This window comes from Furipterus horrens, unplaced genomic scaffold (assembly GCF_987537825.1).
Source record: "Furipterus horrens unplaced genomic scaffold, mFurHor1.1.pri manual_scaffold_3, whole genome shotgun sequence".
In the NCBI taxonomy this organism is placed as follows: Eukaryota; Metazoa; Chordata; class Mammalia; order Chiroptera; family Furipteridae; genus Furipterus; species Furipterus horrens.
In genome coordinates, this window is record NW_028327173.1 from 129,549,731 (window position 1) to 129,577,200 (window position 27,470).

General features: G+C 33.6%; 1 protein-coding gene across 1 annotated transcript in view; it reads right to left on the bottom strand.

Moving 5' to 3' along the window:
• The window catches only part of G2E3 (G2/M-phase specific E3 ubiquitin protein ligase), a 61,802-nt gene continuing 34,332 nt past the window's right edge, over nucleotides 1-27,470 (bottom strand). The window contains exons 5-16 of the mRNA XM_090270170.1: nucleotides 26,437-26,538; nucleotides 23,952-24,076; nucleotides 22,889-23,054; nucleotides 20,321-20,427; nucleotides 19,364-19,480; nucleotides 16,485-16,609; nucleotides 16,257-16,389; nucleotides 13,115-13,422; nucleotides 11,317-11,498; nucleotides 7,058-7,230; nucleotides 2,854-3,044; nucleotides 1-1,699 (exon numbers count right to left, since the gene is read on the bottom strand). Coding sequence (XP_090126296.1) covers nucleotides 1,434-1,699; nucleotides 2,854-3,044; nucleotides 7,058-7,230; nucleotides 11,317-11,498; nucleotides 13,115-13,422; nucleotides 16,257-16,389; nucleotides 16,485-16,609; nucleotides 19,364-19,480; nucleotides 20,321-20,427; nucleotides 22,889-23,054; nucleotides 23,952-24,076; nucleotides 26,437-26,538 — 1,995 coding nt within the window. The 3' untranslated portion in view covers nucleotides 1-1,433. The remainder of the gene's footprint in view (nucleotides 1,700-2,853; nucleotides 3,045-7,057; nucleotides 7,231-11,316; nucleotides 11,499-13,114; nucleotides 13,423-16,256; nucleotides 16,390-16,484; nucleotides 16,610-19,363; nucleotides 19,481-20,320; nucleotides 20,428-22,888; nucleotides 23,055-23,951; nucleotides 24,077-26,436; nucleotides 26,539-27,470) is intronic.

Consider the following 27,470-nt stretch of genomic DNA (forward strand, 5'->3'; position numbering starts at 1 on the left):
TTATGTTTTAAGAGATATATTATGGTATTAAGAGATATATTATCAATATTGAGTCAATCCTATTATTTTCCTTTAAAAATATCAATAACTTAAGGGTATTTCTTGGGGAGAATGAGAATATGAGGATAGCTGATACCTGCTCTGTGTATCAAGAAAAACATGGTTACAATCAAGCAATTTACCATTCATATGATTTACATTGGTGGAAAACCCATTTATATTTGCTAATAGATTTAGAGACATTAGACTTTTCTAATTTCTTCTTTTGCAAAAGTATATATAAATATGGGGACATGACTACAGAGATATAATATTCAAAATGTTATTACATCCTTTCTTGTTCCTTTTAGGTAATATTAATAAATGTTAATGTTCTCTGGCTTTTATTAACAGTAATAAAGTTAAAAAAGGAAACAACAGACTTTACAGAAGAATATATTAAAACACATTGGTTAATTCTGCACGGTGAGATTAGAGTGGGTTTTTCATTCTATTTGTATTTCTTTCTTACATATTTTTACATTGTCTATATAATAACATACCTTTCAAGAGCAAGAGAGAACAGTAATGAAATGGTGTGTGCTTACTTATTATACAACCATCTCAATAATAAATAACTGTCAAATAGCCAAACCTACCACATGACAACCCAGAGATCATTCAGCTACCTGAAATGATTATGGATCAGACATGGAAAAAAAAAAAAAAATTCCTATGACAAAGCCAAGGCATTAAAGAAGACATTTTCTTAGTATTTTCAACTATATTTTATCCACCTCAGAAATGTTTTTAAGACTATGGAATGTACACAGACTATGGAATATTTGTGCTATTCTGCTTTTTATGTAATACTTCCCCTTAGACATAATAATTGCAGTGTGGGTTTATTTTAATATAAATCAGTAATCTTACAAAAAAACAAAAACAAAAACATTTTTAACAACCAATTTAGTGCCATCATAGAAAAGGATACATATAACACATAACCCAGAATATATGCCTTTGATTTATATAACAAGATTTATCAATTAGCTTTTCTCTTTAAAGCTTTAAAGTAAAATAAGTAATACTTTGAAAATTGCATTAAGCTAGGAAAAAAGTCATTGTGGCACACTAGTTTATGAAAACAGAGAGTACAAGTATTTTTATTATATATATATCACACTGCTATACTTGAAAAAAGTCTGTACAGCCATTCTAAAAGTAATTATGTTGAAGGTTATGAAGCATGTATACTAACAAAATGGAAAAACATCATCAACTTGGTACACATTAACAAAAAATTTTTTAGCTTAATTGGCTAAAATATTCCTTTATGTTCATACCAAAACTTTTATTGGACCAAGAAGCTGACAAGTGTGTTCAACAGTGATGAGGGGCAGATTTTTGAAACAAAAGTATCCATAGCAGCTTTTAAAGAAACATCTCTTCGTTCAAAACATCTTAATGTCCAAGTAATGAGAACTTTCTTCCTTTTCTAGCCTTAGAGTGTTTCTTATGGCAAAGTCCATTTTTTCTTGAAATTCTTTATATGTCTTGGTGATTGGAAGAGCTAAACAGTTATTACACTTGTTTCCAACAGGAAAATCTATATGATGGCACTCAATTGAAGGAGTGGGTTCAAATCCAGCAGGTGGAATGGAATTGCAACCAGTTGCAAAAACAAGAATGTCTTCCATTGTTGTTGCAGATTTACCACCTGAAAAGTTTACCAAAAAGAGAAAAAAGAAAGAAAAATAAATTCAATATATATTGCTACCATCATAGACTCTTCCCCAACTTGACTGGGAATGTTGAAAGGCAGAGACTTCCACATTTATCTTGGGCAAATGAAATCACTAAGTCAAGTGTAGTAAAAGGAAAATAGTACATTCAGTAAATGCTTATTAGAACCTCAAAGTAGGACTCATGAAATCACTTAGTTGAACTACTTGTTGTATATTTGAATGCCTTCTCTAACACAAAATTATCATAGAGTCCAAGAGGTTCAGTGGGTTATAAAATTCCATCTTTTTGGAATATGATGCTAAAAACAATTTAAAACTACTTCTAGAGCATCAATATTTGATAAACTAGTTCAGCGATTTTCAAGCTTTTTCATCTCATGATACACATAAACTAATTTATTATTAAAAGTTTGCAGCACAGCATAAATATATTCTTGCCAATCTGACAAAAAGTAGGTATATTTTGCTTCATTCACACTGGACAGCTATTGTTGTATTGGCTGTTGTCATTTTTAAATTTGATAATCTAAGGGAAAAGAGGTCAGTGCCCCTGGCTAAACAGTCAGATATTGCACATTTTAAGAACTCTTGCACATACCAGTGTGCCTCTTGAGGCATACCGGTTGAAAAGCACTGAATTCAACAAATGCAGAGAAAAACTAAATGGTGTAAAACAAAACAAAAATATCCAACTAAAAGAAGACTCAACTAAAAGTTAATTTTTCCCACTCTGTTAAACAAAATGATTTCACATTGCTAATACTCAATGACAAGTATCACTCACTATCATAGCCCTAACCCATGGATGAAGAATAATTCAATTTAAGTATGAAAAAGATGAAATGGACAATTAGCTTTTAGACTATTCTATGCAGTGGCAATCATGCACATATTTAAGATTCCTAGAAAGAATGCCTTTTCACCTGAAATTGTGTATAGGAAAACTTTACTCTGTAACCTTTCCTCATCAATTTCAACTCAGTCATATAAACTTGTTTATAAATGTTTTGTAAATATGGAGTTGGCTGATGAAAGTTCTTATAATCAAAAAGCAAAACTCAAAGAAATAAACTAATATCCTGAAACAAACATTCTAAGACAGATAAAATATATAACATCCACATACCTTCAACAGCCTGTAAGTAACTGTTCCAAAACTCCAAAGACTGTGCATCAGATACTGTGTGTACTGTAAAAAGATCACTAAGGATTTTTGCAGAAAGATGCTCAGGTTTATGACAAAAGATGCTATAAAATGCTTCCGGGTAAGTCTGAATTTTCTCCAAAACACCAAGAGTTTTCAGACCCTGCTTAAAACTTAAGAGAAGAAAAATAATGAGCAAACATTCATACATGTTTGGTATTACAATAGGGAATTAACATTCTAGCTAATTCACTACCATATATACAGAGATGTAATGAAAAAGATAAAAAATTGTGGGTATACTAATGTTCTATGATACTTTCAAATCAACAACAAGCAAATATTTTAATATAAAATGAGACTTTTATATGTCTACATTATTTGGCTGTATAGTTGTAAAATTAAGCTAACAATTTTTAGGAGGAAAAAAGTAGACATCTGAAATATTTTACATGTCAAAGCTAGTTATAAAAGTGAAGTTTCCTAGAGATTGCAAAGACTGTAAACCATAGCCACATAAAAATTTAACTTATGTATTGCTAAAAAGAAATTAACAAAGAAAAAAAGTGGGAAAACATTTATAATATACATGATAAAACTAATTTCTAAATGTAGAAAAAATACAAATCATTTTTCTAAGAGAACAATAGGAAATGAGCAAAATACATAATTAACAAAATACAAATAACAAATGACTTTTTTAAAATGCAATTTCTCACTGGTAAGCAAAGCACTGACTGGCCCCTACCTGTGGCTCTGGACTCCCTGTCACAGGTACCTTGTGTCATACTGATTCATCTCCCTTTCTATTTGTTCTTCCTCAAGAGCACATAAATATGCTTGTCTTTCCCATCTTGAATAAGGGGAAATAAATTTGGGCAATTCCATCTGTTTTCCTTCAATACAACCGACCTGAAAGACATCTATATTCACTGCCTCCATTTCTTAATTCCCATTCACTTTTCCTCCACTTTTACCTACACCTCAGGAAAAACTGTCCTAAGTTTATGAACGATCTTCCTTTCCTCTTTGGCACCAGTCTCCCAGTTTCCTTTTTCTCTGACCAGACCTTTTCAGTCTCTTACAAAAAGTTTTTTTTTTTTTAACTTTGTCTTAAATGTTGCTGTTTGTCTCATGGATATGCATGGCTTCATTTAGCAGGTATAGACTCATCACTATAAAATCTATTCTCTCCTGCCCAGAAATATATATACTGTGTACCACATATTCCAAGCATCTAATTTATTACATCCAAAAGAAAGTTATTCCTTACTACCAAAATCTCAATCAACCATAAGGGACAGTAAATGCCTCCATTTCATCTATCAAATTAGTATAGCTAAATCTGAAAGTCAACCTTAACTGCTCTCTCTTCCAGTCCTAATTACCAAGTCCTATGGATTCCCTTTTCCGAAATCCCTTTTATCTGCTCATTTTTCCATATAGCCACTAGCACCCTATTATAAACCACTTGCAGAGAAACTGTTGTACTAGGTGTATAAATCTCCAAGTTCATTTTCCATGTGGTAGCCATAGGTATGTGCCAGAAATAAACCCAATACTGTACTGTCATTCACCCTCAGGTATGTTGAATGGAGGCCCCAGAAAAGATACTTCCACATCCTAGTCCCTGGAACCTATGAATGTGACCTTATTTTGAAAAACGGTTTAAGCAGACATAATCGAGGATCTTGAGATCATCCTATCTGGGTTACACACTCTGGCCCTAAATCCAACTACAAGTATCTTTATAAGAGACACAAGGACATGAAAGGCCGTGTGATATAGATTCAGAAAACTGGAGTTAGACAACCACAGCCCCTAGAAGCTGGAGTGGCAAAGAAGAGACTGTCTTCCTAAATTCCCAGAAAGAGTGCAGTCCTGCCAACACCTGGATTTGGACTTTGGGCCTCCAAACCTGGGAGAATTTGTTGTTTTAAGTCACTCCGTTTGAGGACACTTTTTTACAGCAGCCACAGGAAGCTGATGTACACGCTCGTCCAGGAAACAAAGCACTAACTCCCTAACATGGGCTCCCAAGGCCCTCCCCGCTCCCACCCTTGCCTTTCTTTCTTGCTTTAACATTCACCTCACCTTTACCTTTGAAGCATATTTCAGCCAAACTAAGTTCACCCTTAGAATTTTTTAATTAGGAAATATTTCAAGCTTATATAAAAATCCAATAGTAGAAAACTATAAATTGTCACTAGAATTTAAAAGATATTAACATTTTATGTTTGTTCAGATTTATGAAAAATATCTTATTTACTCAACTAAATCCTGTCCCCTTATCATTTTCCCTTCTCTCCCTCTACAAATAGGAAACTATTTGAAATTGTCATTTAACTACTAATCTAAAAATCTTACTGTAGTTTGCATTTCATTTTCATTTCACTATATATGTATCCCCAAATAACAGTTAGCATTGCTCTGATTGTTTTGAAACATCTATAAATAGTACAACACCGTGTATTTGTTTTACGGTAACTTGCTTTTCGAAGAGTAATTTTCACTTACTGTAACTATTACTATATTAGGAAACTATCTCTATCACTTTATTTTGCACAATTATAGTACTTAAAATTTTTTTTTTTACTTGGTTTTAGAGAGAGGGAGAGGGAGACAGAAAGTGTGTGTGTGTGTGTGTGTGTGTGTGTGTGTGAGAGAGAGAGAGAGAGAAACATCAATTTATTGTTCCACTTATTTATGAATTCATTGGTTGCTTCATGTACGTGCCCTGACCAGAGATCGATCCCACAACCTTGGAGTATCAGGAGGATGCTCTAACCAAATGAGCACCCAGCCAGGGCCAATTGTACTGCTTTTAAAAATGTTTTTGTTCCTTCCTGCCAACTTTTGTACTTATTTTTTAAGTTCTAGGTTACCTTCCATTTTAAGTCATACGAAATATTTTTTTTTTTTTTTTAAAGCGTTACCTTGCCCTGGCTGGTGTGGCTCAGTGGATTGAGAGTTGGCCTGGGAACCAAAAGATTGCTGGTTCAATTCCCAGTCAGGGCACATGCCTGGGTTGTGGGCCATGCCCCCAGTTGGGGGCAAGGGAGAGGCCACTACACATTGATGTTTTGCTCCTTCTCTTTTTCTCTCCCTTCCCCTCTCTCTAAAAATAAAAAATAAAATATTAAACAAACAAACAAACAAAAAACCAGGAAACCCTGCATTTCCTAGTTATGGTCCATTGAAAAGGCCTAGAAACAATGACCAATCTGGGAAAAACGAGCACACCTAGCATCAAAACTGTAGTTTTAAAATACCAGTTCCCATCCAAAGAAACAAAGGTCCTCTAGGTCAGAATGGCAAATGAGATTGAAACATATTATTACACCATATAACACGATACCTATCAAAGACCATTATGGGCCAACATTAAAAAACAAAACAAACTAACAAAAAAAAAAAAACCCTCACATAAAGGGCTTATACTGGCCAAAAAAGAGGCAATTTGAACTTCAGTAAAGATAATAACTCAAGTATATTTAAATCTATGGACTAATGACACTGAAATTAAAAAAACAAACAAAAAACCCTGATCACTTTTGAGATAACACGATATCTAATAATAGCTTGAAAATAATAATGGAGTCAATAACAAGAGTAAGATAGATGAACAAGGCTGGTCACAGGTTGATTGATAATTGGTAGATAATAGTTGATTACATGGTATGCCATTCTGCCTACTTTCATATATATTTTATGTTTTTCATTACTTAAAAATAAAGTATGAGGACATATAAGTTTTCAAGCTTCTTTAAAGTATTATTGGAACAAAAAGTTTGAGGACCAGTGTTCTAAGCTAAACAGCGAGAATCATATCTACCTTATTAATCAAAGAATGCTCAGGACCTATTACCTAGCAGACTACAGGTGCTTAGTACACATTGTAGTTATTAAAGGAATGAGTGGAGATGAAATAGTTGGCTTACGCGGTAAGAATTTTTAATAATTTTTACTTGGAAAAATAATTATAAATTGAGACAATGATTACTTTTCCTACATAAGCACCACATATTTATGCAAGTCTAGAACAGTCAGAAGAGTAATCATCCTTAACAGGTTTGTTTTAAAGCATTACTTTAAAATAACATTTAAATTTTTTATTGAACATATCTTACATTATAAGACAGTTAACATGTAATCTGAGAGAATCTTTCATATATAAATAACTTACCTTTCAAAAGGTTCTTGGACTCTCTTAATTACATGGTAAGCAAGTATGTCTTTTGCCAGTAAGTATTTATCACTTAATGATGTTATAAGTCTTAGACATCCAATAAACTCCAGGTAGTTATAGTACTCATTCATAACTGAATTTAAGTCAGCTATATTTGTTGCAGTATTTATCTGTAATGAAGAAGAAAATATACCCAGTTTCCCCTTTCACTTGTGAATGATATTTACATTTCAAATGACACATTCTTGAGTACACCAAAGTGTAATGAAAGTATACCAAATAATTATTTTTCTAGAATATCTGATAATTTAGTTTAATAAACATGGTATATTTCTGCCTTCAAGAAACCTTGAGTATAATGCCCCTTTAATACAGGCAATTACTTATATAAAAGGCAATAATTGACAAAGAACAGTTATACAGCACTAGAGAGGCAAGAGAGAGAACCTGAGATTTCATGAAAGAGAAGAATTATCACCTGACTTGGATGAATACAATCAAAAGAGTATTTCGGTGAAGAGCATAAACAAAGAAATACTTGACCATTTATGTTCCAGACACTTTCATACAGGTTAGCTCTTGAACAAAGTTACAGAGGGAGGAAGATAAAAATAGGAGGCCATCAATAGTCTACTGAATGGAAAATTTCCTTGCTATTTCTTCTTTCCAGAAATACTCTGCTAGAGGTTTACACTTATTCATTTTAGATCTTTGCTAAAGTCTCCAGTTTTTCCTGACTACCTGGTTCAAAATGTTCCCTTCACACTGTGGGTATATATTGCCTCATGCTCCCAAACCCACTACCCTGAGTTTTAGCTGGGCACACAGCCAAACTTTCCTTGCAGCTGGATATGGCCATATGTGACTAAGGGTATCCAATGGGATGTAAGTGAAAAACATATCAAACATCCCTGTACTCTACTTCCACTTTCTCGCTTAAGAGCAAGCTTCAGCCACATAGATGCAGACACTATCCTAAGTGATTACATAACAATGAGGATAGAATCCAATTTCCTGGATGACTAGGTGTATCATTACTATACCTCCAAAACAGGAGTCATTTCTGTAAAAACCAGGTAGCATTTTATGTTTTGTGGGACATAGGATGTTTGTTACAACTACTCAATTCTGCCATTGCAGTGTGAAAACAGTCAGACATATAATAGGTGTGTTTCAATAAAAACTTTATTTACAGAAAGAGGCAGCAGGCCTGATCTGACTTACAGCCAAAGCTTGCCAACCTCTACCGCTAAAATCTAGACCAGATTTTAGAGAGAAATAAGAATCTGGCACACTGCCCTGCCCCAAGCATTATCTATCTCCTTCCTCATAGTCTGTTTTATTTTTATAACATATTTTACTACATGATAGTACAGTTGACCCGCACGAGTTTGAACTGTGCAGGTCGACATATGTGCAGATGTTTTCTCAATATAATTGTGTCTCCGTATCCATCGATTTTGCATTACCAAATGTGGAGGGTTGACTGTATGCATTGTTCCATGCTATTTTATATAACAGATTTGAACATCTGCAGATTTTGGTATCTGCAGTGGCGGGAACAAAGAAAGTCCTAAAAGCAATCCCCAGCAGATACTGAGGCACAATTATAGTTAAATTTGGGGGGGAAATCAAAAATTATATGTGGATTTCTGACCACATGGTGTTAGGTGCCCCAAACCCCTATGTTTTTCAATGAACTATGTATTATATATTTACTTGTTTACCTTCTGTGTTCCCTCTAAAAGATAAGTTTCAAGGAGGCAGAGACTTTGTTTGGTTTACTACTCTATTCAGTGATACAACAGTATTAGGTACATAGTATCTGTTGGCTAAATAAACAAACATTGTATAGAATACAGTCTAGGGGCTCAAAAATACAGGTCTGGGAATCATTCAAAAAGGTTGTGGGTCAGAAGAAGTTTTCCAAATACTATAGAACGAGGACTGTTAAGACAACACTTTGAAAAATACCTAAGTTTCAGGGGTAGGAAGAAGCATTAAAAAAGACAGAAAAAGAAGTAGAAAAGAGTGCAATATTAAAGAAAACAGTAGAGAGGTATTTGAAAACAAGGACATAAGGAAATTAGAGGGGTGAAAATGGCATCTGAATGTGAAGATCTAGATCTCTGAATATCAGCTATGAACTGGCTAACTTGAGAGAGTGATGGTGGGAACAGAAGCCTCCCTCTAAGAAGTTGAGAAATCCATAGGAAAGAGGAAGTGAGGATAAGGTTAGGCATAACAAAATCAAGCCTAATTTCACTTCCCAAGACACACAGCTTACAGTTTCTAGTTATTTCAATCTAAAATCTGACTTGTAAGCATTTGTTTTTAACCATTAAACTATACTGCTTTATTAATTGAGACAATGAATGGATAGAGTAGGCTTAAGTGGGAAGAAGGCTAAGGGAAAAAAAGCTGAATGGCTTTCATTACCTCTATTAAGCTTCCAAATGATACTTACAGAGCATTATGATAACAGTTTGTACATGTAACATGTGCAGTACAGGGTTCAATAAATGTTAACGTTTTTATTTGGGAACAGTGAGTCTTCCCACTTGTTTCAATATTGAAAAAATTCATCCTAGTCTTTCTCTCAACCTAGCATCGATAGCTCCCTACAGGAGGAAGATGTTCTCTGACTGGTAAACTAACTCCTTGCTCTCTTTAGACCCACTGCCTGCCTGCAGGAAAGCAAACTTTTATCTACTCTATAGCATGCAACAAGGAACCTGCCTTACACAGTCTCTGACAGGGTAGATAAATCCATCTAGTTCTGAGAAATGTTAGCCATTCTGACTATAGATTGAAGTCACATTATTCAATTGGTTTTATCAACATTAAACCTGGCATTTTGATCCCTAGCTGTCTTACCTTTACATCTATCTTATAACTGGTTGTGAACTCTGCTGATAAATAAAAATACTGACAGCCCTTAACTACTCCACAGAGTATTATTATTCTATTATAGATCCATTATTTATATTCAAATATACTCAGAATGTAGTCTACATTTTATCTATTCTTAAGATTTTATTTATCTTTAGAGAGAGCAGAGAGAGAGAGAAAGAGAGGGAGAAAAACATCAATGTGAGAGAGAAACATTCATCAGGTGCCTCTTGTACACACCCTGATCAGGACTGAACCTGCAACCTAAGCACTTGCCCTTGACTGGGAATTGAACCAGCCACCTTTTGTTTTGCAGGATGACACCCAACTAACTGAGCCACACTGGTCAGGGCAAATGCAGACTACAAGTAACCCCTGTATAACACAGCTGTTAGGCTCCTAACGAATGCCATGTTATGCGAATCCGTGTTATATGAAACAAAGAACTAGTACAAAAAGGGGGGTTAGGTTCCAAAAATTAAAAAAATACCATACTATTACATTTTTATAATTAAGAGAAATATCTTCATTAAAACAATTTTCATCAAAAGTATTACCTATTAATATAAATTAAGTAATGTTTTTTTCATCATCACTACTAAGCTCCATTAACTGAATGCATTTTCTTTTTGACAAGATATCCTCATCCTCTGAACTTTCTTCAGCATTATCTTGATTTCTATGCTCTATTTTTTGCTAAAAATCTGTTATTTTAGATTGCTTGCTTTTAGCTGAGAGATCTTTATAAACTTCATTATATGGTGCCAAGCACTTTTGAAGTTCTATCTTAAACTCTGTGCTCCTTTCAGTGCAAGAATCTTCATTTAAGAAATATGACTCTTAACTGTTCAGCTAAGTCTAGGCCTTTCTTTATGCTTTTTAGAGAAAACTGTTGAACTTCTTTGTTTTCATCAGTGCTATCGTCCCCTAAGTTATCCTGGCACATTTCAGATGTCATTTCCACCAAAATTTCTTCATTAGTTTTTTCTTCTACCAGCAATTCTTGGATATCTTCTACAGTCATATTGTCAAAGCCTTCTCCTCCTAAAGACTTAGCAAGTTCTACTATTGCATCCATCCTGTTTTCTGCTGGCTCGATTAGATTTTCACTTTGAATTGACTCCGGCCATATATTTTTCCAACAAGCATTTAATGTCGGTTTTATTTTTTTAATGGATCAGTTTATTAGATTAATACAGTCCAAATTTTATCATGTTCAGTATGGTACAGGGATTTCCCTAACTTCATGTTATACGGGAGTTTTACCCAATTCTCTAACCACGTTAGAGCGAAACCGTGTTTATAGAAGTACCATGTTATACAAGGGATACTTGTACATTTTAATAAACATGCATAATTCTTACCCTGATTATAATCTGTGCCACATCAAAGTCTGAAACATCGTCAAAAATTGGTAAGGTATTTTCTGGTCCATAAACGAGGCAGTTAAACAAAGTTTTAGAAAAGAAACCAGGTGAAGGACCACCATGAACCAAAGAAATGGCAACCATTTTGCCAGCTTCATAATAAAGATTCTCTTTCAGAGCTGTAAACAGATGGAAATACATAGAATACACTTCTTTAATTATTATAACTATCATATATGATGAATACATAAAATAAAAAGTGTAAGCATTAGATAAATAAAAAATAATTCATAGAAGCTATACCATGTATACAACATATATTTCACCTAAAATATACAAAAAATATATTTCTGAATACAAAGTGACAAGTTATTGTAGAAAAAAATACACAGAAACTATTTTTAAAAATCACCTATAATCCTACCACCACAATAACCAATGTACACAATTGGGTATATTTGTGTCTTTTGTGTATAGAAACACATACATAAATAATTTCATTTCTGCTTTTCCACTTATTTTACTGTAAATTTTTTATATTATTCAAAATTACTGAAATTACAGGTAAGAAATGCATTAAGACTAACATAAATGTGTAGAAATATAAACCATTACTTTAATTACTGGTATCCTCACTGAATGACATTATATGATCAACATCTACTTACACATTCTTGTCTATATATCTTCGATTATTTGATTAGGATAGATTAGGATACATACAGTATTAGTGGTTCAAAGGATGTGAATAGTTTAAAATTGTTTATATACAGTGCTAAATTATGTTCCAAAATGATGCAACTTTTTAGTAATCAATATTAACAATACTTGAAATAACAATAAAATCTCAACAATAACTTTATAAGTTATGTATTAGCAGTCACATTTTACAGTAGAAGAAACTAAGATCCAGAGAGGCTATGTAATTAATCTAAGAATATAAAGCTATTTAAGTAATGTATATAAAATGAGTTGAGATTTTATGCCTTAAATTCATGTACTTTCCACTGTACAACAATTGCCTTAACATTACTGATTACTGGAATTTTTTTTTTTCTTTTTAAAGGAAGTTAAGAATTAAATTGTACAAATGATCCTTGGTAGTTTCTCAATTATTTCGATGATGTTTCAGGCAACGCTGAGGAAATTCTAGGGAATATATAGGAAGAAATTCAAATGAAATAAGTCTTCTCACTTTCAAATTTCCTATTACAGCAAAAATGATATAAAAGCTCCTAAAAGTGCTAGAATTAGTGATTTGAGATGCCTATTTTAATCATATTAGCGCCTTACTAGAAATAAAGACAGAAAAGTACCATATACATAATTAATTGCATAAGAAAAATTCTTGAAAGCAAAAGTACATTTAAGAATCTGTTACATGTGGACCAGAAAATTACGTTATAAAAATCCTAAGTTGTGAAGAAACATGCCAACTGTAAATTCCAAATATCTGAACAAGAAGGGCTCAGATAATCATCTATCCCATTTGCTCACTCTATTCAACTAAAGTTAGAATGAATATAAAATACAGTTTTAAGAAGTTTTAGTTAATTATGGAATCACTTCAACTACGATATTCCTACAAAGAAATTAAGACCATTCTTAAAGACAATGCTTTACTACAAAATTTGCTTTTAAAAATATCACTCTCCCCATCCACCCTTCTGTGATCTTATCAGTATTTTATTAACAAAGTAAATTATACACTCCAACAACATGTACCGAATATCGATTCTAACCACCTCTTTCTTTACGCAAAGTATAATCAGTAAGTTCTATAATAAATAATTACCTTGAGAATTTAGGGACAAGTTCTTTGATAAGGACCCTTCAAACAATGGTGAGTTCTCAAGATGGTGCATTAAAAGACTTAGAAATTCTTGCTTTGATCCAGAATGCTCTATTCCAAAATTATCATTTTCACTAACATATACTACTTCAATTGTGCATGAAGGATTAAATTTTTGATTTCTGAATCCATTTAAGGTGCTATTCCAGATGTCAGCTTTGTTGATATATAATCTTTTAGTTTTTTTAATAATTTGAAACCCTAACTCTATAATTATTGTTGAAATGTTTCTTCTAAATTTGTTGCTTTGCCTGTAAAACATGAATTTAAATACAGAGGTAAGGACTCTAAAATACTTTATATGACACAGCAGTTATACAGCCAATTAAAAAAAAAAAAGATAAAAAGGAAGTTCTTTTCCAATTCCCACCCAAAAGCAAACAATGGCTGCCACTGGAACCCAAAACAGTTATTTGAAAACCTTAGTTCAAAATCCTTTATTCTCTCTCTTCAATCTTCTACCAAATTACAATCATCTAATGTCATAAGTGATTTTTGAGAATGTTGATGGATGATTATTTCAAATTTGATCGATTCAGTAGTCAGAAGCTCAAACTGTCACCTTTATGGCCACTGACTACAACATACACTTAATTGTATCTTACTGCATGTTTACTAGGTCCTTTAATAAGAGAGCAAATGTAATCTCTGTTTACTATATGAGATAACTATAGTTTTAATAATTAAAATGCATTTTTAACCATAAAGTTAATAGTAGAACTAATGTTATCAACAGAATTCACAATCCTTTAGGTAGTACTTTTTAGTCTATACCAGTAATTCTCATAGTGTGATCCCAGACCACCAGCAGCAGCATATGGAAACTTGTTAGAACTGTAAATTCTTAAGCCTCACAGCACATTAATGGAGTCAGACCCTCTGAGTACCAGGCCTCGCAACCTGCCTTAACAAGGTTCCCAAGTGACTGACTATATAGACTAACTCAAATGCTCCCTGCCTCACTTACTCCCTCTGTAACTGGAATTAATGTACTCAAAATGACCCTGTTTGAGGCAATGTCATGGATCATCTTTCTACATTAAGTATAAATTTTTCCCATCCTAAGATATTATAATGTCCCAGCATGGGCTAGGTTCCCTCCCTCCCTCCCTCCCTCCTTCCCTCCCTCCCTTCCTTTCTTGTAATTCCAATTTGGTCCTGGGAGGAGGTTAGTGTAGCTTCTACCTAATGGGTCACCATCTCGGATCCTCCTGTTTTTTCTCTCTTCACACAACCCCCTTTTCTTTAATCCAGGTTGAGCAAAACCAAAATCTTTTGGAAGATAATCCTTCAGAAATATACCTTTTTATAGCAAGTTGGTTCCCTGCTCCTGCTAGGAATGGGAATACTAATGCTATTCTTCTAGAACACAATGGAATATGAGAGCAGGAGCAAGGAATCATACTTCCCTGGTATAATAGCTTTAGAAACATAAATATTAAAATTATTTAAAACTAATGTGAACACCCTTTTTGATACTAAAATTTAAAAACATTTATTTCAAAATATCAGTTAATACAGTGGTACCTTAAAACAGAAATGGAATAGTATTCCATTTCTATCTGCAAATCTAGTTATCAAATAATTTCACAAAAATTCTCGTCCTACCATATGATATCACCTATACAGGAAACTAATGAACAACACAAACAAATGAGCAAAACAGAACCAGAGGCAAGTAAACAAGGAGCAGACTGACAGTGACCAGGGGACAGGGGGGAGGGGAGATGGGAGCAAAGAAGGGAAAGGATCTAGTCAAGGAACTAGTATGAATGACCCATGGACATGGACAACAGGTGGGGATTGACTGAGGAAGGAGGGGTGGGCTGGGTGGCAGGGGAGCAATGGGGGAAAAAGTGGGACAACTGTAATAGAAAAATTAAAAATAAAATTATCTTGTCCTGCCCTGGCCAGTGTGGCTCAGTTGGTTGGAGCGTCATCCTGTAAACCAAAAAGTTGCAGGTTTGGTTCCAGTCAAGGTACACACGAGAGGCAACTGATCGATGTTTCTCTTTCACATTGATGTTTCTCTCCCTCTCCTTCTCCCTCCTTTCCCCTCTACCTAGAATCAAAGAGCATGTCCTCAGTGAGGTGAAAAAAAAAAAAAATTTTGTTTTCCTTCTAAGTTTTAACTTGATATTATTACTTTTAAAAAATAATGTTTGTTTATTTATTTATCTATTTTTAGAGAGAGGGGGAAAGGAGAAGAGAGGGAGAGAAACATTACTGTGTGGTTGCCTCTCACATGCGCCCTGACTGGGAATCGAACCAGCGACACTTGGCTCGCAGGCCGATGCTCAATCCACTGAGCTACAGCAGCCAGGTGATATTATTTTTAACAAGAAAGTATTTCCTCACGCTTAGCTACTACTGTTACCTCCCCCTATTGGCTACAACAAGGCTCTAAAAACTTTTTATAAAGTCATATATACTTAAAATCCCAACTTTAACTGAACAAATACCTGACGCAGTAGGAAGATGTAGTTCTAGTCTTATTTAAATGGTAACAAATGATTTTGGAAGTTACCCATTTTGTTGTCTTATGAAAACAGGTATTAATACAGTAATACTTGTAAGAATGCCTACCCAGCTTACATTTAGACCCGACATTGACAGTAAATACATTAAACAAATGATTACAAAATAAAAAAAAAAAATTAAACCTCTATGTTAAATGATTCTTTCCTATTAACAAAGTAACAGGGTACCGTATTACTTAATTTCCTGTCTTACTCTGTAACCAAATAATAGTTTAAGCACATTTTTCAGATCTGTGTTTTTAAACTATCTTGAAAATTTTTATAATGAAACTATATTTCACATCATGACTCAGTATAAAATAAAATATGAAAATTCTCATATACATTCTATTTGCAGTACAATATGATACTTTATATTTCTATTTCATTTTCTTTTTTAAATGCTGGTTGCATGATTTCATGATCAAATGTTGGGTCCTGCTGTTTGAAAAATACTCTTCTAGACTACTGTAGAGATCAGCTAATATTCTAAGTGTATACAGCCACTTCCTATTTAATTTTCTCAGAATAGAGTTTTATATTTTTCTTCAATTCAAAATACACACCTCAGAAGATCTTTATTCTGGGCTCCAGGTGACTGTCTGGGTAATTTAGGTGATGATTCTTCCAACAAACAATCGTTTATTCCAACATTGTTAGTGTTGGGTAATTTTTTTCTTTTTGCTGTTTGGAACCCCCCTGCAGATTTAAAACCCAATGTGAACATAACAGAAATATAGGTAAAATTTTTAAATAATATACATTTGAATAAGAACATCTTTATTCAAAATTACCTGAATTGTAGAGAATACCTCTACATTCCAAACACTCCCAATTTTGTTCCCATGATTGCAGTGAGGAACAGGCTAAATGTGTTCCACTAGAACCACAACACTGACAGCGCTTTATTTCCCATTTGCTGAAGAGATAAAGAGAAGCAGATGGTGACATTTTGGTATTAATTCCAAACCACCCACACTGCCACAGGCCTCATTGTCTGCCTCACATACACAACCAACCCAAAGGGGAAGTAAAGTACATTATCTGCTTTTCCTTAAAGTTTTTTCACTTCATTGTTTATCTTTAAATCCCCTCCTCTAAATATTCTCTAACTCAAATATCAACATGTATATGAACATGCACATACTCAAAGAATCTACACATCAGAAAGAATATGATTAAAGAAAATATTTTTTTTTTATATTTAGAAATGACTAGGCTTATAGGGAAATTGCTATGCCAGGGTATCTAATATGGAAGAAGCATTCAGCAAATATATTACCTTAGTTAAAATATTATTTTTCAATCCAAGATGAGGCATCATTTCCTATAAAAAGCTTCCTCAGACATCTCAGGTACTGAGCGGCTCAACAGGACCCAGACTCACCCCTGGCCCATCTTTGTATTTTCTCTCAGCTCTTCTCTCACCACCACCCACTGTGTTGTGTGATGTGTGCTGGTCCATATTCGCATTTTCTGTATGGGTGTGGGTGGGTTGCGGGCCTTGTCTTTCTTTGGTTATGAGTATGCTCTCTCTCTCAAAAAGTGGATGTACTCCTTGAGTGTGGTAGATGTGTAGGTGATGAGAGAGGTAACTGGATATCTCCCCTCTGGTATGTGCGGGTGAAGCTCCCTTTGTGTGGATATGGGTGTGTAGGCGTGTGTCCTGTGTGTCCCAGTGATCCCTTCCACAGACAGTTCTGCCGACTAATGATGAAAAGAAAGAAAGATGACAGCTAACGTGAGTGTTTATTCTACACCAGGCCCAGTCCTCACTCTTTACGTGAAAAGTTTAATCCTCACATTTTTTTAGAAGGTGGGGAAAACCACTGTTATCTCCTTAAAGAAGAGGAAACCAAGGCATAAAGGAGTAAATAACTTGTTCAATCAAGTTTATCCTGCTAGTAAGTCTCCAAGTGAGGCTTCCAACCCACTTTACCTGCTTGCCAGACCCATGCTGCTAACCATTATACCATGCTGCCTTCCAGCAAAACTGCCTGCAGGTATCTGTGTCCCAAGAGAAAAGGCAAGGGATACTAATCTCGAGTAGTTGCCAGAAAAAAAAAAAACAAAAAATGAAGTTTGCTACCTACTGATGTGCCAGTGGTTTACAAAATATATTTTTACATATATCAGTTAACTAAAACAGCCTAAAAGGAATTTAGAAAATATCAATGTAAATAACTGTATTGCTTCTTAGAACTCTAAAGTGCTTTTATTGTTTGCATTATCTCATCTGTGAGTGGTATTATTATTGAATATTCAGAGTCAACATATTAAGTTATGTAAATGTACATTACTCGACATCTTCAAAGAAATCTCTGCCCTTATAGAATTTTTAGTGTAACAACAAAGACAAATTTAAATAATGCAACATATTGTAACAAGCATAGTGAAGGGAAAACCCAGCTCAGAATGGGATATCCGAAGTGCTAACAGCTGCTTAGGGGAAACTTTCCAAAGCTACCAAGACTTCAGCGAAATTTCCACAGATAAGTAGTAGCTCACCCAGCTAAGTCACTTCCCATGAAGAATAAGACTCCCAGTATCCTGCTCTGCTCTTTAAGTTTCAAATACTAGTGTATAATAGAGATAAAAATTTAATGAAATTTCCTACATAAATTTCTACAAAACTGGCTTTGTTACTTTTTATTCTGCATCTTAAAAAATAAAGATACTCTGATTTCTAGTATCAAACACAGTATGGTACACACAGAAGGCACAAAATGGCTGTTAAGATTAGTCAGTACCTGCTGACATCACAAAGGAGTAATTGATAAATTTCAAATGCAAAACCCTTTTTTATAGTGATCCAAAAGAAACACTGCCAGACTAATCTAGAACAGAGCCATCCAACAGAAATACAATGCAAATCATATATGTTATCTAAACTTTTTTGGTAACCATATTTAAAAGGTAAAAGAAACAGGTGAAACGAATCTGAATGTTTCTAAACTATTATCATTTTGTTCAACACGTAATCAACATAAAATTACTCAGGTATTTTCAGTTCTTTTTTCATACTGTTATACGCTGAATTGTGTCTCCCCAAGATTCATATGTTGGAGTTCTAACACCCAGCACCTCACAATATGACTAAGTTTGGAGATGAGGCTTTTAAAGAGATAATTAAGAGATAATATGGGTAGACTCTAATCCAATATGACTGGACAGACACAGAGGGACAATCATGTGAAGATAAAGCTAGAGGAGAGTCATGAGCAAGCCAAGGGCAGGTTTCAGAAGAGATAAAATCTGTGGATACCTTATCTTGGTCTTCTAGCCTCTAGGATTGTGCGAAAACAAGTGTCTATTGTTTAAGCCACCCGGTTTGTGGTATTTTATGATGGCAGCCCTAGCAAACTAAGAAGCATACTAAGTCTTCAGTGTTCAATAAAACCACATGTGCCTAGTGGCTATTATATAGGACCAGTGCAGCACTAGAAAACAGAGCCTCATGAAAACGTTCCAAGGAAATAAGCTGCAATTATGCTGAGTGCCAACAATTTTTCTGTAAACTGATGTAAATATACATTAAACCACTATATCTCATCTCAAGTTAAAACCTCAAACATCCTAAAAGCAAACACATTTTCCTAACTATAACTCTGCTTACTAAGCTGAAGGTTTCAATAAGAACAATAATTAAGCACAAGTGAACTTCCGAATATACCTATTAGGTGCATTATAGTCTCGCCCTTCCTTGCAACGACATCTCCGTACATCACAATGCTCATAAAGCTGCAGAAGCTCTTGATAAGCATTTTCCTCTAATTCCCAAGATGCATCTCTGTAAGCGAAGCAATATATAAAATAAACTTTGACCTAAAATGTTACATAAAAGGATTAGTAATGAACCTAAAAATAAAAACTTTTCACATAATTAGGAACGAGAATAAAATTTGTTTTTTTAGGATTAATCATTCTCTTCAACATTTTATCCTACACTTAGTCTCACAGTGATTTTTCAAATGCTAAATGAAAAATTAAGCAGAAATTATCTTAAACTTACATTTTTAACATTTCCCTGTCATTTTTTTTAAATTTCAAGTTTAGTAATATTATTTCTGGATTCCTCACCCTTAAGTATTAAGAAAATTATCATATATTTTATTTATTTTTATTGTTGACACTATTATAGAAGTCCTCTATTTTCTCTTCCTCTGCCTACCTGCACCTAGCCCCCACCCCCACCCCCCTGGCCTTCACCACACCACTGTCTGTGTCCATGGGCTGTGCATATGTATTCTGTGACTAATCTCGTCACCTTCTTTCTTCTAGCCTCCCTCCCCTCTGAGACCTGTCAATCTCTTCTCATACATTTTGAATCACATCTTAATTAATATATACCATTTTGAAACCTACTATACTTGTTTATAAATCAATTAATACTGTATACAACTAAGGTGTTTATTAAGAGACTATAATCAAATAATGAAACATTTAAGTCACAATCCCTTATTTCAAGAACTAGAAATCTGGAAAGGAGGAGGCAGTAGCAGGGGTGGCTTTACATTTCCCCATTTAAAATGTCTGCTCGTCCATCATCACATAATCAGACATAAATGATTATTTTCTCTGTTATTAAATCCTACTTTTAAATTCTTTTTGCCAAAAAACTGTTACTCACTTTTCAGGAATATGAATTCCCATTTTCAACATCTCTTTCTGAAACATGTCACTATTATTGCACATTGTGCACCTAAAGAAAAATACTCCTGCATTTATTGCTTGAACCTATAGTAAAAAATAAAAAACCTATTAACAACAAGTTATTAGATCATGAACAGAACATGTGCTATTATTCACTTATTATGAAATCTTATTTTGTATGTTAATGGTTCTCAAATATTGCCAAACTAAGTTATCCCACTGGTAAAATTTGAAGATTTCCCCCCCCCAAAGGTCAAAATAATTAAGCTAATGAATTGACTGTTCTTAGATTTACTATATATTTACCCATATATTATTCTCAAACCTTCAGTGTCTAATATCATTTCTGTTCCCAAATACTATGTTGCCTATCTCTATAAATAAAACAGTAAAAATCTTGAGTTACTTCATGTAGGAAAGAGGTTTAAATAAGTGTTACATAAAAAGTATCCTTGATTCTATTCCTAAGTCAATCTGTTAGTTTTCCTCTTAAGAGGGGAAAAGTATAAAACCTATTCTTACTCTTCAGCAAATACCAGTACAGAAGCAGCAGGCAGAGAGCATCCAGAAGGAGACAGAAAACTATAAACCTACTAGAAGGAGTAGCCAATCCCCAGTTTAAAAAAAAAAAAAAAAAAAAAAAAAAAAAATCCGGTACCACACATTCATTTAACAAATATTTAACCCCTTCTATATAGGTGCCAAGCACTATGCTATGTACCAAAAATAAAAATATAAAATGACTTGGATTTTACTTAAAGGAAAAGTTTTTAAGTACATACATGGAAGAGAGAGGAAGAAGAAGTACCTCAGTCTATGTAAGAGCCTGACAAAAATGTCACAGGGATGGTGACATCAAAGCTAATTTTGGAAGAAGATACAGGGGTCTGCCAGGAAAATGGGACAAAAGACATTATAAAACTAGAAAATAGCATATATCAAGTCTCAGTGGTAACAGAAAGCACATGTGACTAGAAAACTAACAATATACTTAGGAATTACATGCTGGCCATTTTGAACTAAGTAATGAGGCTTAACAGGTGAATCAAAGCCAGCAGTGTGAAGAAATGATAAGAAATAAGGCATGCAGGAGAACTCTAGTTAAAAAAAAAAGTGCCTGAAGTTAAATCACATAGAAGGCAGAGAACAGCAACAAAAAAGGACACCCAAACGTATTTATTAGAAAGATCTGACAGACTTGGGAATGCTTTGTGCTCTGCGAAGAAATAAGTGAACAAAGAGGAATCCAGGTTCAAACAAGTAGCAAATATCTCACACACACACACACACACACACACACACACACACACACACACACACACATTATGTGGTAGAAAAACAACAAGTTATTGAAATCTCTGAACCTAAAGGGCCTACAACCAATTGTAATAGATGTCATGCTCTTAGTAAGTACAGGACATAATATGAGAAAGTAAGTGTTTAGCATGGAGGGAAAAAACACCATAGAACATAGAGATGATACCAGTAAGACCAGAGCAGCGATGGAGAAATCCAAACAGAACAAGAATAGTGACAATTTTATACATACTCAGAGTGAAAAGTTTTCATCATTTTAAAAAATATTAATCTATAGTTTCTCCTCACAAAATCCTAATGTATCATTTGTAGTGGTAAAAACATGAAATTTGCCTAAGCACGTATAAACTTTACCCTCTAGATCCTTTTACAAACACTTCTTTACAAGAATTAACAGAATTTCTAATATTTACCCAACAAAATAGGCTCCATCCTACCACTTTTCACTGAATAGTCCTAAATATAAATGTTCAAGGCTCATACAAAAAAATGAAAAGTAATCAAATAAGCTTTACTACTTTGACTAGTGTATTTTTAAAATTATTGGAACATAAGAGGATTTACAGTATCTCCTAACTTTAAAAAATACTTTTGTGGATAATCTGTAATCAGTAGTGACATTTCATTTTAGTAAACAGTAACAAAGACAAGCTTTAAAAAACAGTATTAAATTTAAGTAAGTCCTTTGTTATTTGGCATTCTATTAATTGTTTATCAGGTGGTACTTTCATACTTATATACTACATATCTGATGTTATTAATAACTGATATCTTTTTAACTTTCAAGTATCTTCTGAATAGAATATTAAATTGTTTAATGTCAGGTTTAATGTTATTTTATTTACTTGAAAACTTGTTATCAAGTTTGACATACAAGAAAAAAATGCCTCTAACATTTAAATAACTGAACTTACAGTTAAATAATCATCTCACTTATCCTGGTTTTGTATGCTTAAATATGTAAATAACTTGGGAATTAAAATCTTCTTTTTATTCATTGTGAAATACAAACAAATCCTCAGGTAAATATGCACTAAAGAGTAGTAAAGTATTATAAAATATTGTATATTTGTAAAGGGTAAATTATATATATAAAATATGCTTCAATAAAACTGTTTTACAACTTACAAATAGTATGAGCTAAAATACACATTAATTCTTTCCAAATTTAAATTCAAATTAGCAAGCAACAGATTTTATATCAGAAAAAATTTACAAAACACCTTACCTGTAAACAGTCTCTATGAAACCAAGCATTCTTACAACATGGACTTCGTAATATTTTATAAGTTGGAATGGGCTCAATAAATTCCAAGCAAATGGTACATGGTACGGAGTCTCTATAATTATTAGGTGTAATTATTTGAACAGGTCGATGGTTCCAACAAAATGACCTAAAAATGTAGATTATTTAAAACCAACATCTAATAAATTACAAAGCACAACTAAGCTAGCATTACAATTCACATTTACAAGAAAAAATTTATTCATCTCTCTCTGATAACTAACCTACATTAGACTGGAACCTTAGTTCTATAAATCAGTTTCACAACCTATTACCATGGTGAATTGAACTTTCCAAATGTAAATCAGAATATACACATCACTGTATTCACCACTGTACAAAATTAAAAGAACTTAATCACTTAACAAATAAAATGCAAATAATAACATTCTTAACCCACTAAATTTATTTCCATTTGTATTATCAAAACTGCAGTTTTTGTACATAGTAAAAATTCATTAACTTTGCCAAGAACACAAAGACTAAAATAAATACAACACTCAAGATACCAAATATCAAAATTCATAAAATTTTGATTAAAGCTGTATTCAGGAAGCAATATTTTCAGGAGCATCCAGGGCATGATATTCATTTTTTGGATTCCACCAAATGTTTATACCTTTAATTTACTCAATGAGAAATAAATATGCCTCTGTGAAAGAAAACTGGACAATTAAATCTAAAGAGTGATATAAAAATCTAAAATTACATAAGGTGAACATTTTCATTAACTATGATACACACGAACAGTTCCATATGATATCCTAGAGCTGAAAGCTGAAGGTAAATAAACCCATTTCAGACAAAGCAATTCTCAGGACTCTGCAGATAAGTGACCCCATATATATTCCCTTTATAATATATATTTATACACTACATATTTAGTGTATAAACTCAGTGCAGCTTTGAAAAAAAATTTTAACAAAGAAATTATATCATTGGAATACACATATCCCTTTTCCACTTTTCTTTAAACATCATCTCTTTTATTCAACAGTTAACTCACGCAAAATTGCCAGTGAATTGAAAAATACATTCTCTCTGAAGTCCACATGGGAAATGATAACTTCGTTTACATCGAGGTGCAACACATCCAATTGAAGCACCATTTTTCTTGCAAACACAGCATTTCTAGAAGAAAATAAGAAAATAAGGGCCATAACACAGAAAATTTGAGCACAATAATATGACCTAGGTATAAATGAATATTCCTTTTGTGGAGTCTGAAAATTATTTTCATCATACAGCTGTGATGATGGTATATTACAGAAATTTCCTGAAAAAATTGTTCTACTCAGGAACAACCTGAAGACACTGAAGATTCACTCCTACAATAATTTCTAATATAGGGAACATCTATAATCTGTGAGTGAGAAAGAAAAGCCTCTTTTCCTTCATACTTGCTAAAAAAACAGAAGGGTTTATAAACATAATGGCTATATCTGAAAGTCTCATTCAAATTTCAACAGAAATTACATAATTAGGAAATATTCACAAAAAAAAAAAAAAAAAAAAACCAGTAAAAGAATACTAGAAACCAATCTGTAGAAAAACTGGCTAGGATCACTTTATCCTAAGCAAACAAAAGTGTTAGATACCCATAGTAAATTAAGCAGTGAGCCCAAAAAAGACATGTTCAAGTCTTAATTCCTGGTACCAGCATGAATGTGACCGTATATGGAACTAGGGTCTTTGTAAATTAAGTTAAAAGATCTCAAGATGAGAGTACCTTGGATCAGAGTGGTTCCTAAATCAAATGACTGGTGCCTTTGTAAGTGAACAGAGGGGAATATTTAACACAGAGACACACAGAGGGGAAGACCCTGTGAAGACGGCAGCAGAGACTGAAGTTATGCTGCCACAAACCAAGCAAAGGATGCCAGCAGCCACCAGAAGCTTGGAGAGAAGCAGGGAATGGATTCTCCCTCAGAGCTTCCAGGAGTCAATTCTTCTGACAGCTTAATTTGGAACTTCTAGTCTTCAGAATTGTGAGAGAATAAATTTCTGTTTTAAGCAACTGATTTGTGGTCATTTATTATGACAACTCTAGGAAAGAAACATAATGCCACTGCCACTAACTGAAATACAATAGTGGTGTACAAACAGAAAGACTATCAGATGAAACAGTCATTACTAAAGCACAGAGCAGTACCTAAAACATCTTGGAATCCTTGAGATGGCCATTATAATGGTCACTGATGAAGATATCATAGTGTTAATATTAATTCCTCAAACACCACCAAGTCACAGGAGAATACTCTGCCAACCTGATGTCCTCCCAGTAAAATGACATATAGAATTCTAGTTTAAGGTCACAAATGGAGATACCTCTTCAGAATCAAGATACAGTATTTTCAAAGGTTCACAATTCTCTCAAGAGAGAATTTAGATGTTTTAAGAAAACAGGTATTTCCAAACTGTACGGGGACCTTTAGAGACCATCTTTCACATGTTCACTATCATCAGGAGGCTGAGGAATTTTGATACATGTGGCCCTTAGATAAATGTTACTGATACACTGTCTCCCAGGTTTCTCTTGCGCTCTAAAGCCTCTATTTTACCATTGAGTCCTCAGCATCCTCAGCACCTTAAAAAATAATTGCCTCCATTTCTTTGCCTCAACTAAAATAGGGAACAAACAACATTTTAATTATCTGTTGCAGATTGTAGACCATTACTCTATCTTCATTTTTAACTTTTTCATTCTCTCACTTTCATTATTTCTACTCAGACCCATGGAGACCTGTTACAGTGCTTTCCTTGCACATCATCTAGTAGCTGTCACACAGAAGATGAACACATTATAATTAAGTGAATGAGGAGATAGAGTTTAGAATACTTACCTTGGAGAACAGGAGAAGACACTGAACACAAGCATACAATGTTACAGAAGGGCCACAGAGGTGTGGAGATCATAAATTATTGGTCTATATAATTGTGTAATTTTTACCTCAAACCATCTTTCCAACCCAGCAGCTGAGGTGTAAGAATGAAAAGTGAATGGTTGGATTGTTTCAGGATTGAAGTTTGAAAAATAGCAGAGTGGAAGTCTGTTCATAATTCTGATGGAGAGTGAGGGAAATTTCCAAGCCGGGTAGCTCAGTTGGTTAGAGTGTCATCCCCATATGCCAAGGTTGTGGGTTTGATACACGAATCGACCAATAAATGCATAAATAAGTGGAACAACAAACTGATGTCTTTCTCTCTCTTATAAATAAATAAATTTTTAAAAGAGTGGGTAAAATGATGGGTCAGTTGGGCTATAAGGAAGTAAAATAAACATTGTCACATATATTATCCAGGGGTGGTTAAGTTCCCTTTGAGTTGCAAGAATACAAATGTTCTAAAATTCACCATATTTGACAAAAGCAAGCACTGGAACATAAAATCAAAGTCTTAAAAATTTCTAGTGGAGAAACTGATGAAGAAGACTTCCCATGTATTGGCAATATTTATGATATTTAGTGTTATGAGTAAAATAATTTACTTACCAGTTTGGAAGCTCTATTTACTTCTTTCCTTATGTCTTCTATTAGAAAACCATAAACTCCTTCTTCTTCTTTACCTCTCTGCCAAATTCCACTTGACATCAACTATGAATATATTCTCAATTAGAAAATGAGCTCTAAAAAACTAGTTTGGAATAAAATCTATCTATCTATAATACTTTAATAAAAATAAGCATAAAACAACTCAAATGTCAAGCACCTCTTAACTTTAATAGGTATTTTTCAAGATCAAAGTAAGAAGTTACTCACATTCTTTAATTTGAAAGACACTGTATATTAATAGTTTATATAACCAAACTGTCTCTAAGGTATTTCAGAAAAGAACAGAAGAAGGAAGGAAGGAAGGACAACAAAAAATACCTATATTTAGGCTTTAGGGAGAAAGGGGGGGTAAATACTGAAAGTTGTAAATATAGTTAACAGTAAATAGTATGGAGATAATAGAGATTATTAGTGATATTTCAGGCTAATTGTAAATCTACTGGATACTGAATCATAAAAGGCATATTTACAGGGAAACCTATTGAATCGTAATTAACATAAATGTTTAATTTTGAAAAATCTGATTTTTAACTTCAGCTTAAATATGTTAAAGGAGCATGAAACAAGAAAAAAAATGGGACTGTGAATAAGAAATCTTGACTTGCAAACCAGGCTCTGTGTCCAACTTTCTGGACCCCGAACCAAGTAATTTAATGTCTCTGACCTTGAACACGAAAATAAAAACACTGTACTAGACTAGATATCTCTAAGTCTCTTTCAGCTCTAACACTCCATTGTCATTTGTAACATTATTATACTTTCCTGTTCACAACAAATAGAATCTTGTAAGTGTTGAGCCCAGGGTCAGTATCTTTTTGAACATATTAAATAATTCAAAAATACTTCACATTTGTGATTAAAGAGGCTTATTTTAATCAATATAATATATCCTAAAGAAAACCAAGTGATAGACATTACTTAGGAATTAGCTATGAAAAAAAATATCCCACTAACAAATAAAGTAGCTCTCATAA